General features: G+C 40.1%; 1 protein-coding gene across 1 annotated transcript; it reads right to left on the minus strand.

Moving 5' to 3' along the window:
* Positions 1 to 358: 358 nt before the first annotated feature.
* Positions 359 to 1,955, minus strand: LOC107607263 (uncharacterized). Its single transcript, XM_016309235.1, has 2 exons — positions 1,782 to 1,955; positions 359 to 919 (listed from the first exon to the last, which is right to left on the minus strand). Exons 1-2 carry the CDS (start codon positions 1,953 to 1,955, stop codon positions 359 to 361), a joined length of 735 nt encoding a protein of 244 aa, XP_016164721.1.
* Between the last annotated feature and the right edge of the window lie 13,988 nt (positions 1,956 to 15,943).

Consider the following 15,943-nt stretch of genomic DNA (forward strand, 5'->3'; position numbering starts at 1 on the left):
CTTTAGGCTGTGAGGAGCAACGTTTCCAGCAACGTTGGAGCACCAACTTTGGCTCCAACGTTGCTTCTCTTTGCTTCCTTTCATGGATTTCTTGTTGCTTCTTTGCCTTCCCTTTTTTTAGCTTCTTCTTACCTATCATCAACCAAACAAAATGCATCAAAGTATTGCCTTAATCACAAGATAATGCATCATTCATATCATCAAACAATTCTTTGCATAAATCTTATAAAAATGCACAAAATTAACAATGTTTGATTGAATCAAGAAAAGCATGAATTTCTCATCCGAATACTTACTTATTGCCTAAGAAATGCATGAAACTACTCTAAAAAAAACTAAAAATGGCTTGTGAAACTAGCTAAGATGCCCTGGCATCAAACACTTCTGGAAACTCCTTAACTATCAGAATTTGACCTAACCTCTGTTCATCACCTAACGCACTTGGAGCCAATAATATATAACCCTGACACTCTTCTCCACTATAGTTCACCAACACAGAGTTCGGGTAATAACCCTCAGCTACCACTGCTCCACCTTCTCCTTTCGGAAAAAACCATATTGATTGCTCAAAGCAATCCAACAATACCCAATTCTTGGACATCCAATCAAACCCTAAAATCATCTCCAACCCAACCATTGGCAAACAGATTAAATCATGAACAAAGCCTTTATACTCAAGCTTGAAAGATACTTGCCTACGACCTAACTTTGTCATAATCGTTTGATATGGGGTATGCACATGTAAATCAAAAGCTAATTCTAACACTTTTAATCCTAGTTCTCCAACTTTATCAAATGCAATAAACAAATGCGAAGCTCCAGTAACATACAATGCAACCAATGTTTTCTCACCAAATAAACAGTTACCTCTCATCAAAGGATCTGCCTTAGCAGCATCATTGGCGTTCACAGCAAACACCTGACCTTGTTGTTAATTCTGACCCACATTCAAATTCCTCCTACGAGGGCAATCCTTCGTCGTGTGTCCAGGAAACCCACATGTAAAACATCTACCTATACCCAACTTGCACGAATCATAAGGATAAAAATGCCCGCAACGGTTACAACTTAAATCCAGCAAAGTCTTACTCTATTTACTTCTCCCTTTCGCATGCTGGTACTGATCATAGTTGTTCCTCCTAAAGCCCCCTTGACCTTGAGGGTGTTCAGGTGCATGTCCATCCTTTTTGAAATTCAGACCTCTCGACGAAAAGTATTTGCCTCGGCCTCTGGTGTTGGTTCCTCCCCGGGTATCTCTTGCTAATGCCACCTTCTTAGCGCACTTTTTAACCACTCGGGCCTTGTTCACCAACTCGGAAAAGAGTCAAATCTCAAAAGGATCTACAACCGTCATGATGTTGTCCTTTAATCCTCCTTGGTACTTTATACACTTCCAGTTCTCATAGGACTCCGGGGCACTTTGACATACCCTAGAGAACCTACAGAGCCCCTCAAACCGACTAGTGTAATCGGCCACGGACAATGAGCCTTGCTTCAGCTGCATAAGCTCCAACTCCCCTAGCTTCTCTTACTGATTCATGGAAGTATTTCTTGTAGAAAGCCGTTTGGAACAGATCCCAAGGAAAGTCGGTGTTCTAAAGTTGTAGTAATCGGCATTCTCCTTGCTACCAATGTTGAGCCTCTCTTAAAAGTTAGTACGCCGCAAACTCCATAAATTGGTTGTTAGGGACATGCTGGGCTTGTAGGACACGCTCCATGGCTTAGAACCAATTGTCTGCTTCAGTAGGGTTGGTCGACCTTCTGAAAGTTGGTGGATGAACCTTGAGGAATGAAGCCAAGGTCATCGGAACACCTCCCAAGTTGTTACTGTCTCTTTTTCCATTTCTGTCTCCATTCCCATCTCCATTTTCGTTTCCCATTGGTTGACCCATCCTTTCCACAGCTTGCATACTCGCAGCAGCGTTGGCTTGCATCGTATTTGCCAAATTAGTCATTGCCACCATAAACTCAGCATGGTTTGTCGGCCGGTTGGTCGTTCTTAGTTCCTCCTCACGTACGTGTACGACTTCGTCTATGAGTAGCCATTAGGGTTCCTGTCTACACCAAACAGTCGATATCAAGGTGATCAGTCTCAACATCAAAAGCCTAGTGCTTCAATTATCCCAAAAAGGCACTCATAAACAAGCATGACATACATATATCAAGCAGATAACCTAAATAGCATGAAAGAAAAAGACACAGAGTATGCTATGAAGCACAATCGGTCCATCCCTCAGGCTCACGAGGAGAATCACTCTGATACCACTAAATGTAACACCCTAAAGCAAAAATAATTAAAGGTCACGACAATTCTAAGGCTTATACAATAATATATATATATATATATATATATAGAATGAGATAGTAATTCTAGAAGCCCGATGAAGAAATAAGCTCAAAAACAGAATTACAAAAGCGCAAAACATTCACACGATAACTAAAAGCGTAAAAGATAAGATACAGATACAAGATAACAAGATATATGTAGATATATAAGTATAATAGTCATAAAATACTAGCCTCAGCCCGTGGAGTTTAGGCCGACTAGTTATATACAGCATAATAGAATTTTGAAAGTTAACAACATATACAATATCTCTCTCAAAGTTGGCCTCTAAGGCAATAAAATACAACAGTGAGAATGTTAAACAAAATATCCAAAATGACTCCAAAATATAATAAAGATCCTCTGCTCTGTCACCATCATGTAACTCACTGAGGTGGGTTACGACCTGCATCTGAAAAATAACAATAGAATATGGTATGAGAACTGGAGGTTCTCAGTATGGTAATAGTGCCCGGTAATGTAAGATATAAGATTCTGAGATGCCAGAGGCAATCCTAGAACTTTATATCAAACATAATATTCAAGCTTAAAACATAACTAATTCAAGCCGTCACTTATAACCATAATGAAATGGGGTATTCTATCTTAGGGGATTTTTAAACTAACAGTCACTCTGCTATCCCACAGCCTTCACCAGCCTAACCTCCATGCGGTCCCATTGCCACCACCTACCGAACCTCCTCAATTCTAGTAAAAAACACAATTAATATATGCAAGTAAAACACAAGTATAATCATGTATATCAAGTAATTCAAGAAGCAATTAAGCATGTTATACAGTTAGGCAAATGACAAGAGAACTTTTGCGTGGTCTAGAAATTTGCGGATAAATCCTCGTTGCAAGTATAGTTTCTAAACCTTCAAAAGTCCTTTCATACAAACATTTTGGTTGTCACAAGTAACAAACCCCTAAATAAATTGTTAACCGAAGTATTCAAACCTCGGGTCGTCTTCTCAAGGAACTGCAGGGAAGTATGTTCTTATTATTGGTTATGGAGATTGTAAATTCGGGGTTTCAAGAATGAGGAACAAATACGACAAATAATTTAAATAGAAATTAAAATAAATAAATAATGTAAAGCAAACTTTTGGCAAGGGATGAGAAATTGGAAGTCCAAATTAGTTACCCTTCTCAATAATAAAGAAGATTGAATCTTAATTCCACTTAGTTAACCTTTGCTAAAGCAAAGGAAAGTCAAGGGATTAATTAGTTTGACCTTCGAATCCTATTTATTTCCTAAGAAAAGATTGGGATTATTGAAAGTCAATTCAATTAGCAATGATAATAGTTATCAATTATGTTGAGCTAAGATAACTCCTGAGTTACTGATTTCTTAACCAAGACGAAAAGGGAAAAAGTAAATTTGCTGGAATAAAAATGTCTTCAGATTGAAAACAATGGTGACATAAATAAAAGAAAGCAATAATAAACTAAAATACCTCAAATAATATTAATTCAAATAATCTAGAACATAGAAGAATTCATAAATTAAATGGCAAAAGTAAATAATCAACTAAAGTAATGGAATGAATAAAAGTGAAAGGGAAGCTTAAAGTAAAGGAACATTAAACCTGGGATCGAGAGTCACTCCTAAAATTAAGAGAAATCCTAAATCCTAAGAGAGAGATGAGAGAACCTCTCTCCAAACTAAATCTAATTCATGAGAAGTAACTAAATTGGCGAGCTCCCTTGAATGGATGCATTCCCTTACTTCATAACCTCTGGTTTATGCCTTCTGGACTTGGATTTAGGCCAAAAAGGGCTTCAGAAATCACTGGGAACATTTTCTACAATTTCTGGTGCGTGGCCTCTGTCACGCGTCTGCGTGGGTCACGCGGTCACGTCATTCGGAGCTTTTCTTGTCATGCGGTTGCGTCAGTCATGCGGCCGCGTCATATGTGTTTTGCTTAAGGCGCGCGGTCGCGTTTGTCATGCGGCCGCGTCGCTGTTGATTCGCGCTTGGCATGCGTCCGCGCCGCCCATGCGATCGCGTGGATGCCAGTTTCTCCAAAAACTCCGTTTTGTGCCTTCCTTCCATTTTTTGTATGTTTCCTTTCCATCCTTTGAGTCATTCCTGCCTTAGAATATCTGAAACTACTCAACACACTAACCACTGCATCGAATGATAATAAGGGTAATTAAAATAATTAATTTTTTAAGCATAGGAAACATATATATATACAATTCTAATTGTTTTTATTCACTTGAATATAAAGCTTGCATGTAGTTAAATTAATTCACATTCTCAAGGAGTCATGTATATATATATATATATATAGTCAAGCCTTAGATAGTGATAAAGTGCCTTTACAATTGAGATGGGAGAGAAAAACATTTTAAAAAAAACTTGCAAGACAATTAATAATTTCAGCAGAGATATATGTTAATGAGCTATTGAACCCTCACTGAATTTTGTGTTTACTCTCTAATCACTCAGTGTTTATTGGGTTAATCTCTCTATTCTTCTTTTTATTCTTACTTTCCATAACTTTGTTCTTCGTCTAACCAATCAACAATCATAGAATATAGTCATACCAAAAATCATTAGGTCTTAAGTAAGGTTGTAATGGGGCCAAGGTAAAGGTAAGGGTATATGTATAAGGCTAAGTGAGCTAATAAGTGAATCCTTAATTAGACTAAGATCTCCCCTAACATACATACTTTCTAAATCAAAGCTTCTTTACCTATTTTCCATATTTTCTCACTTTTGATGTTACATGCTCATATCTCAATATTTATTTTTATCCCATGTGTATTGCTTTATTTCATAATTGGGGAATTCTTTTTGTGTCCCCTTTATTCATAACACTTTTTTTAATGCACATGATAATTCAATTATTTTGATTTTACATGAGCATGCTTCCCAAAACTGTTTATTTGAGTTATTTTATTCTTTTCAACTTTTCTACCTTTTGTTTTTATCATTCATGTTCCCAATAGGTTTTCCCACATTTAAACCATACATACTTCCTATCTTAAGCTAACCAAGGATTCAACTTGGGATTTTTATTTTGTCTTTCTGCTTAAGGCTAGTAATGTGGCTGATAGAATAAAAGGGGATTTACAGGCTCAAGGGGCTAACAACGGTGATGTAAAGGGTAGGCTATTTTGGGATAAGTGAGCTAAAATCAAATAATAGCCTCAATCACTCTCTTGGTATGTATTTCTATTCTATAATCGGACATATAGATTAAAACAAAGTAAAGAACACCAGAATAAACAAGAAGGGCGGAACACACAGGAAAAAATTATGGTTTGAATGTAACCATACAATTAAGCTCTAAACTCACAGGCTGTGTGTTCTCTAGCTCAAAAATCATTTATCAGTTATGTATGTGATGCAGGTTTAGTTAAAAATTCCCATTATTCTCAATGTAAAACTTATATTGAATGGCTTTAAAGTTCTAGTGTTTCTCCTTGATGAAATGTTGTTAAATAAATAACATGTAATGCTATATATACAAGGTGTGGGTTGTTTTGATTTTGTTAAAGTCTCTAGTTTACTTCCTTTTTCTTTTCAATCGATTCCGAGTTATCTTATGGTAAAAAGGGTAAACTATACTAATCAATCCACAATTTCTATAACTAGTAAGTTAGAATTGCAACTAAACTAAGTGGCTAAAATATGAACTAAAGATGCAAAATACAGAAATAGAGTATAAATACATGAAAATAGCAATGTATAAGTACTGAAAAATAAAGAGAAAAAAATACAAGAAAATAGTCAAAATAAAGGAAAAATGGTCTGTAGTGGTTCACCAAAAAAAAAATACGCCAGAGATGGCGACCTCCCCACACTTAAAATGAAGCATCATCCCTGATGCTCACTCACGCAGGCTGTGAAGGGGTGTCATCACTGGAAGGATGTGTGGCCGGAATCTCTGTGGTGGCGGTCTGAGCATCTGGCTGCTGTAGAGGAGGTGCTGACTGGATATGGATCTCAGAGTCTGTAGCCTAGATCTGATGTGGGATCTCCTGCTGGTGTGCTGCCTGCTGGGTGCCTGCCTACGCTGCCTCCTGCTGTGGATAAGGCGCAGCCTCGGACGCATCCGCCTCCTCCTCAGATGCCTCGGATGGTGTGTCAGGCTCGGAGGGGATGTCGCCAGATCGTATCATCAGCTTCAGGTGCTCATAGCATCGCTTGTTGCGACGCTCCATCTGGTCAAGCCGTCGAAACAGGCAGTGCACTAGATGATAGATGGGATCTGGGGCAGGTGGAGGTGCAGTGGTGGTGGCAGGTTTAGCTGTGGAGGAAGAGGGGCCGGCAGATGGTGTGGGAGTGTCACCAGGAGCAGTGAGGACTGGAGGTCTGTAGCCCAAGGCTAGAAAGTTCCTGTTGTGTGGGATAATCTTCTTGCATTCTGTAACAGGTGGCCTCTGATTGGCATCCTCCCAAGGCACGTCAGCTCGACGGCCCAGATGTGTAACCAAATAGGGAAAGGGAAGAGTGCCTCGGACGTGGACCCTGGCCATGTAGAACCGGATAAAGCGTGGCAGGTACTGGTCCTTACCCTCCATCACACACCAGAGGAGGGTGATCATAGCGGCTGGTATATCCGTCTCATGAGTACTCGGCATAATGAAGTTGCTAAGTATCTGATGCCATAGCCGAGCCTCATCATTCAAGTACGCCCGCTTGATTCCCTTGGGCATCGTAGTGTTCTGACCCATGATCCAAGGAACGGTCGGGTCAAGGGCAATCCTCACCTTGACTGCATCCCAATCAAACTTCATAAAGCGCATGTCTTCCTCAGCTTTCTGATAACCATCCGGCTGATCAGATTTAGGCAGAAGCTTCAGAACATCTTCATATGCCTCTTCAGTGACTAGATTCTGCTTCCCCCTATGGTTCACTGCATCTAGGGAAGTCTTGAAGTAATTGCAGTAGAATTCTCTTACCCAAGATGCATTGACCTCAGACAGGTTTCTCTCCAAAAAGAACCAGCCTCTTTGTTTGATCTAATCAGAGGTGTATTGCTGGAGTTCTCCTGGGATCTTCAGAGTCCTCTCCAGGTATAGGTTCCTGGAGTTTGCAAACACTGGATAGTTTAGCTCACAGTATCGGTTTGCAAACTTCACTGGGTCATTAGTAGGGAGCAGCTAGTCGGCCTTCTCCTGCGGGGTGAAGTTTTTCTCCCGCCAGGAGGAATCATGCATGAGATCTATGATAGACATAGATGATTCTCCTCTTTTACGTTTGCCAGTGGTAGCCTTTCCTTTTCCCTTTCTTTGGGAATCTGACATCCTGAAAAACAGAAAACCAGGATATAATAAAAATAGGAAAACAAATAGGCAAATAGTCGAAAGAAACACAAAGTGGCAAAGGAGAATTAGAATGAGGTAAATGAGTTAAGTAAATGTGCATTAAGGATTGTATAGGAGTTAAAAGTTCGAAAGGAAAAATTCACGATGCAAAATGTAATAGAAGGCATGTTAAGTAGGAAAAATTATCAGTATGCCATGGTTAGAGGGTTAAAAGAAAGTGAAAAACCAGAAAAAAGATTTTAAAAGGTTAGTTTGGTTAGAATTAAAAAAAAGAGTTCAGGAAATTAGAATTAATGAGTTAATGAAAAATAGCTTAAGGTAAGTGGCATAAGGATAAGTTTCTAAGTAACAAGCATTCATAATTAGAAGCGATAGGTAACTCATAACCAAACAAGGAAAAGAGGTTGATGATGATTCAAATAGATATAGAAATAGCAAAAATTGGAATCAAACATCAAAAATGCAATATATGAACCAGGAAATCAAAGAGAATAAGAATGCGTGCCTGGCATTCATGAATGGGTTCGGGTAAAGCAGAGGAACGCAGATTTCAAAATGCCAAAACCAAAACATGAATGAAAACATTTTACAGAAATTTGGGTAGCATTTCGGCTAAAATTCGATTGTCCCGGAAAATAAACAGCAGTCAAATAGTTCATATGAATAAAAAATAAGGCTACAATTACATAGAAGGAACATAAACATGAAAATTCAGTGCAAAGAGCAGCAAGAAACAAGAAAGTACAGCATATGAACATTATAATCATCACAGCAACAGCAGAATTACGAAAATAATGAAACATGAACAGCGCAATTAAACAGACCTAAATCCACTAACCACATCCTAGGCTACCTAACATCCTAAGATCCACTACAGCATGTATATCTAACTAGCCTAAATATGAACATAAATAGAAAAATATGAACTAACTACGAATGGATAGAAGGGTGACATTTTGCGGAACATGGAAGGCTAATGAAGGAGATTGGGGCAGAGAGGTGTCTGGGGGGTGGTGGCAGCGGCGGCTGGCGTGGCAGAGGTGGTTGGCGCGGCGGTGATGGTGGCTGTTCGGAGGCAGGGGAGTTTGGGAAGGGGAATGGGGGTAGGAGGGGAAGGGTTTGGGGTTGTGGGTGGTGGTGGGGGCGCGGCGGTTGATGGCGGCACGGTGAGTGGTGGGCGCGGAGGTGGGACAGTGGTGGTGGAGAGAGAAGAGGACAGAAGAAGAAGAAAGAGGGGGAAAAAGGAAGGGGGTGGCGTGGTGGTGGCTTCTGAGTGGTCGGCGGCGGGACGGTGGCTGGCGGTGGTTGGTGGTGGGGGCTGGTTCAGATGTTGGAGAGAAGAGTGGGAGGAGAAGGGTTTGGGGGGCGCGATGGATACGGTTCGCGTGGCTGAGGGGGTTAGTATATTTGAATCCACACGGCCGCGTGGGGGATGCGATCGCGTGACTGGAGCGAAAAAAAGGGTGTGATGTGATCGCTTGGGTCGTGCGATCGCATGGGAGGGGTAAAAAGAGGGAATGACGCGATCGCCTGGGGCATGCGATCGCGTCGCTGGAAGTTGTGCTAAACGCACGATTCCAGCGTCGTTTTAGCATAACTCTCTGTCTCCTTTTAAGGTGTTGTGCAATCCATGCAACGCGATCGCGTTGTTCACACGGTCGCGTGGGATTGGTTGTGTCCAAGTGACGCGATCTCATGGGCTACGCGATCGCGTGGGCATCTTGTGCAAAACGCACAATGGCCGCACGATTCCAGCCTAACTTTCTGGACGTTGGATCTTTACGCTGATTTCCATATCATGCGGCCGCATGTATGACGTGGTCGCGTGGGTTGTGTTTTTCGCAATATGACGTGATCGCATGAGTGATGAGGTCGCGTCGCGCACCCTTTTTTTCTCTTTTTTTTATTATGCAGTATGCAGAATGCAATGATTAATACGAATGCGATGCAAAATTCCAAGCTCAATATTATAAAATAAAATAAAACTTGAAAACAAACAAAACAAAATAAAAATTGAAAAATGAACGATCATACCATGGTGGGTTGTCTCCCACCTAGCACTTTTAGTTAAAGTCCTTAAGTTGGACATTGGAGGGGCTTCCTGTTATGGCGGCTTATGTTTAAATTCATCCAAAAATCTCCACCAATGCTTGGAATGCCAATAGCCTCCGGGGTCCCAAACTAGGCATGTAAAGCTCCTGAGCAGCTTCAAACAAATTTTTAGGCTCCCGGAATGACGAATGTCGGAATAGATTCCAGGATCCCAAACTTTGCTTTTAAATCCGCCTCCGTCTTGATCTATACTTTTCCATCCGGGTGGTTTAGAAAGTAGATTCTCACCATGGTGACCAAACGTTTTCCGAGATCCATTCAATTGAACATGATACCAATCCGTGCACTTCAAGTTGAAGCGTGGAACTTTATTGAACCCTGTGCACCAGCTCTGAGCACGAGCCATTTCCCTCTTACTCTTAAAGCTACAGAGAGCTCTAAGCTGGCCATCTGTTTTAAGCAAACCATATTCAAGTAAAAAAGTAAAGTTAAAGGTTAAGGATTGTACCCACTTGAAGCTTGTATTGGGTGGTAATGGCCTTGGGGTAGGTGTTTCCGGTGGTTCTGTAAGTTCTACTCCCTTGTGCTCTTCTGTGAATTCCTCCACTTCTTTGCAAGGTTCTTCAAATGCATCTGTGTCCTGGTCAAAGTCTTCTGTGTCTTCCTCATCACTCGAGTCATAGATTGGAGGTTGAGAGAAATCTACCTCTGCATCATCTTTGTATTCATTTGGGGAAGATTCTTCGATCTCAGAGAATTCCCTTGCGGATGCAAGTTCATTACTAAGAGAACTTGACTTGTGACTATCATCATCAAGGGAATTTGTGTCCTGGGTTATTCCGTCTAGTTCTTCATAAACGACTTGCCTTGGGGATTGTGCACTGTCCTCCTTAGCATCAACTATAACGTCCTTGACGGAGTTCTCCTCAGCTCTGAATTCCCATGGAGGTTCAGCGTCTCCTAGATCTTCAACCAACTCTCCTTCTTGTGTAATGACAGCTTCTTCTACTTGTTCTAGTACGAATTCATTCTCTATCTTGTCCACTGGAGTTTCTAGTATTTCCTTCATGCTACGCTCTTCGTTAGATTGTCCACATGGGGCTGTGGTTGGTCCTTGAATGTTCGAACGTCTAGAAGCTAATTGAATCACTGCTTGCTCCAGTTGTCGAATGGTTGTTTGAAGTTTATTTACTGTTTTCTTGAGGCGAACCTCTGATTCTCGGGGTGATGGATTTGGACATGATATATAGGAAAGTGGTGGTACTTGGGAGTGATTGGATTGGAACTGGGGTGAATAGGGATCATGTGGTGGCAAATGGTGAAGAGAAGCTTGTGAGTGTGGTGGTTCGAGGTTATGTTGAGAGGATGGTCTATAGGCACGGGGTGGGGCTTGTTGGTAGTTACAAGGTTATCCACCATATCTATCAGCTGGGTATGCATTGTAGAATGGTCGTTGTCCATGATATCTTGGAGGGTGTTGTTGCCTAAAGGGTTGATTAGCTCCTTTTGGCTCCATCCATCCTTGATTGGTCTGACCTTGATGCATATTCCTGATGTGGCTTCTTTTTCCTTCAACAAAGTTAGAACCAAACTCAAAGCGAGAGGGGTGAGAGTTCATAGTAGCAAATAAAATTAAAAAAAAAAAACAGAAGTAAATAAACAAGTAAAAGAAAAATATTTACAATAACCAATAATAAGGCACACGTTAGCAGTTCCCCAGCAACGGTGCCATTTTGACGAGAGAACTTTTGCGTGGTCTAGAAATTTGCGGATAAATCCTCATTGCAAGTATAGTTTCTAAACCTTCAAAAGTCCTTTCATACAAACGTTTTGGTTGTCACAAGTAACAAACCCCTAAATAAATTGTTAACCGAAGTATTCAAACCTCGGGTCGTCTTCTCAAGGAACTGAAGGGAAGTATGTTCTTATTATTGGTTATGGAGATTGTAAATTCGGGGTTTCAAGAATGAGGAACAAATATGACAAATAATTTAAATAGCAATTAAAATAAATAAATACTATAAAGCAAACTTTTGGCAAGGGATGAGAAATTGGAAGTCCAAATTAGTTACCCTTCTCAATAATAAAGAAGATTGAATTTTAATTCCACTTAGTTAACCTTTGCTAAAGCAAAGGAAAGTCAAGGGATTAATTAGTTTGACCTTCGAATCCTATTTATTTCCTAAGAAAAGATTGGGATTATTGAAAGTCAATTCAATTAGCAAAAATAACAGTTATCAATTATGTTGAGCTAAGATAACTCCTGAGTTACTGATTTCTTAACCAAGACCAAAAGGGAAAAAGTAAATTTGCTGGAATAAAAATTTCTTCAGATTGAAAACAATGGTGACATAAATAAAAGAAAGCAATAATAAACTGAAATACCTTAAATAACATTAATTCAAATAATCTGGAACATAAAAGAATTCATAAATTAAATAGCAAAAGTAAATAATCAACTAAAGTAATGGAATGAATAAAAGTGAAAGGTAAGCTTAAAGTAAAGGAACATTAAACTTGGGATCGAGAGTCACTCCTAAAATTAAGAGAAATCCTAAATCCTAAGAGAGAGAGGAGAGAACATCTCTCCAAACTAAATCTAAATCATGAGAAGTAACTAAATTGGCGAGCTCCCTTGAATGGATGCATTCCCTCACCTCATAACCTCTGGTCTATGCCTTCTGGACTTGGATTTGGGCCAAAAAGGGCTTCAGAAATCGCTGGGAGCGTTTTCTGCAATTTCTGGTGCGTGGCCTCTGTCATGCGTCCGCGTGGGTCACGCGGTCGCGTCATTCGGAGCTTTTCTTATCACGCGGTCGCATCAGTCATGCGGCCGCGTCGCTGTTGATTCGCGCTTGGCATGCGTTCGCGTCGCCCATGCGATCGCGTGGATGCCAGTTTCTCCAAAAACTCCGTTTTGTGCCTTCCTTCCATTTTTTGTATGTTTCCTTTCCATCCTTTGAGTCATTCCTGCCTTAGAATATCTGAAACTACTCAACACACTAATCACGGCATCGAATGATAATAAGGGTAATTAAAATAATTAATTTTTTAAGCATAGGAAACATGTTTTTCACATACATCACATAATAAGGAAGGAGAAGTAAAAATCATGCTATTAATATGAATAAGTGGGTGAAGGATTGAATAAATCACTCAATTTAAGCACAAAATATATCATAAAATATGGGTTTATCAACCTCCCCACACTTAAACAATAGCATGTCCTCATGCTAAATCCAAGGTAAAAAGTAAGGTTAAAGTGGTGGAATGTCATGCAATGCAATCTAATCTGAATGCAACTACCTAGATGAATGATGCATTATGCAATTCTAATTTTTTTATTCACTTGAATATAAAGCTTGCATGTAGTTAAATTAATTCACATTCTCAAGGAGTCATGTATATATATATATATATATATATATATATATATATATATATATATATATATATATATATAGCCAAGCCTTAGATAGTGATAAAGTGCCTTTACAATTGAGATAGGAGAGAAAAACATTTAAAAAAAAACTTGCAAGACAATTAATAATTTCAGCAGAGATATATGTTAATGAGCTATTGAACCCTCACTGAATTTTGTGTTTACTCTCTAATCACTCAGTGTTTATTGGGTTAATCACTCTATTCTTCTTTTTATTCTTACTTTCCATAACTTTGTTCTTCGTCTAACCAATCAACAATCATAGAATATAGTCATACCAAAAATCATGAGGTCTTAAGTAAGGTTGTAATGGGGCCAAGGTAAAGGTAAGGGTATATGTATAAGGCTAAGTGAGCTAATAAGTGAATCCTTAATTAGACTAAGATCTCCCCTAACATACATACTTTCTAAATCAAAGCTTCTTTACCTATTTTCCATATTTTCTCACTTTTGATGTTACATGCTCATATCTCAATATTTATTTTTATCCCATGTGTATTGCTTTATTTCATAATTGGGGAATTCTTTTTGTGTCCCCTTTATTCATAACACTTTTTTTTTAATGCACATGATAATTCAATTATTTTGATTTTACATGAGCATGCTTCCCAAAACTGTTTATTTGAGTTATTTTATTCTTTTCAACTTTTCTACCTTTTGTTTTTATCATTCATGTTCCCAATAGGTTTTCCCACATTTAAACCATACATACTTCCTATCTTAAGCTAACCAAGGATTCAACTTGGGATTTTTATTTTGTCTTTCTGCTTAAGGCTAGTAATGTGGCTGATAGAATAAAAGGGGATTTACAGGCTCAAGGGGCTAACAACGGTGATGTAAAGGGTAGGCTATTTTGGGATAAGTGAGCTAAAATCAAATAATAGCCTCAATCACTCTCTTGGTATGTATTTCTATTCTATAATCGGACATATAGATTAAAACAAAGTAAAGAACACCAGAATAAACAAGAAGGGCGGAACACACAGGAAAAAATTATGGTTTGAATGTAACCATACAATTAAGCTCTAAACTCACAGGCTGTGTGTTCTCTAGCTCAAAAATCATTTATCAGTTATGTATGTGATGCAGGTTTAGTTAAAAATTCCCATTATTCTCAATGTAAAACTTATATTGAATGGCTTTAAAGTTCTAGTGTTTCTCCTTGATGAAGTGTTGTTAACTAACTAACATGTAATGCTATATATACAAGGTGTGGGTAGTTTTGATTCTGTTAAAGTCTCTAGTTTACTTCCTTTTTCTTTTCAATCTATTCCGAGTTATCTTATGCTAAAAAGGGTAAACTATACTAATCAATCCACAATTTCCATAACTAGTAAGTTAGAATTGCAACTAAACTAAGTGGCTAAAATATAAACTAAAGATGCAAAATGCAGAAATAGAGTATAAATACATGAAAATAGCAATGTATAAGTACTGAAAAATAAAGAGAAAAAAATACAAGAAAATAGTCAAAATAAAGGAAAAAGGGTCTGTAGTGGTTCACCAAAAAAAAATAAGCCAGAGATGGCGACCTCCCCACACTTAAAATGAAGCATCGTCCCTGATGCTCACTCAAGCAAGGTGTGAAGGGATGTCATCACTGGAAGGATGTGTGGCCGGAGTCTCTGTGGTGGTGGTCTAAGCATCTAGCTGCTGTAGAGGAGGTGCTGACTGGATATGGATCTCTGAGTCTGCAGCCTGGATCTGATGTGGGATCTCCTACTGGTGTGCTGCCTGCTGGGTGCCTGCCTGCGCTGCCTCCTGCTGTGGATGAGGCACAGCCTCGGGCGCATCCGCCTCCTCCTCAGATGCCTCGGATGGTGTGTCAGGCTCGGAGGGGATGTCACTAGATCGTATCATCAGCTTCAGGTGCTCATAGCGTCGCTTGTTGCGACGCGCCATCTGGTCAAGACGTCGAAACAGGCAGTGCACTAGATGATAGATAGGCTCTGGGGCAGGTGGAGGTGCAGTGGTGGTGGTAGGTGTATCTGTGGTGGAAGCGGGGCCGGCAGATGGTGTGGCAGTGTCACCAGGAGCAGTGAGGACTGGAGGTCTGTAGCCCAAGGCTAGAAAGTTCCTACTGTGCGGGATAATCTTCTTCCATTCTGCAGCAGATGGCCTCTCATCGGCATCCTCCCAAGGCACGTCAGCTCGACGGCCCAGCTGTGTAACCAAATAGGGAAAGGGAAGAGTGTCTCGGACGTGGACCCTGGCCATGTAGAACCGGATAAAGGGTGGCAGGTACAGGTCCTTACCCTCCATCACACACCAGAGGAGGGTGATCATAGCGGCTGGTATATCCGTCTCATGAGTACTCGGCATAATGAAGTTGCTAAGTATCTGATGCAATAGCCGAGCCTCATCATTCAAATACGCCCGCTTGATTCCCTTGGGCATTGTGGTGTTCTGACCCATGATCCAAGGAACAGTCGGGTCAAGGGCAATCCTCGCCTTGGCTGCATCCCAATCAAACTTTATAAAGCGTATGTCTTCCTCAGCTTTCTGATAACCATCCGGCTGATCAGATTTAGGCAGAAGCTTCAGAACATCTTGAATTGCCTCTTCAGTGACCAGAATCTGCTTCTCCCTAAAGTTCACTGTATCTAGGGAAGTCTTGAAGTAATTGCAGTAGAATTCCCTTACCCAAGATGCATTGACCTCAGACAGGTTTCTCTCTAGAAAGAACCAGCCTCTTTGTTTGATCTGATCAGAGGTGTATTGCTGGAGTTCTCCTGGGATCTTCAGAGTCCTCTCCAGGTATAGGTTCCTAGAGTTTGCAAACACCGGATACTTCAGCTCACAGTATCGGTTTGCAAACTTCACTGGGTCATTAGCAG

This window comes from Arachis ipaensis, chromosome B7 (genome assembly GCF_059453495.1).
Source record: "Arachis ipaensis isolate K30076 ecotype BB chromosome B7, ASM5945349v1, whole genome shotgun sequence".
Taxonomy (NCBI): Eukaryota; Viridiplantae; Streptophyta; class Magnoliopsida; order Fabales; family Fabaceae; genus Arachis; species Arachis ipaensis.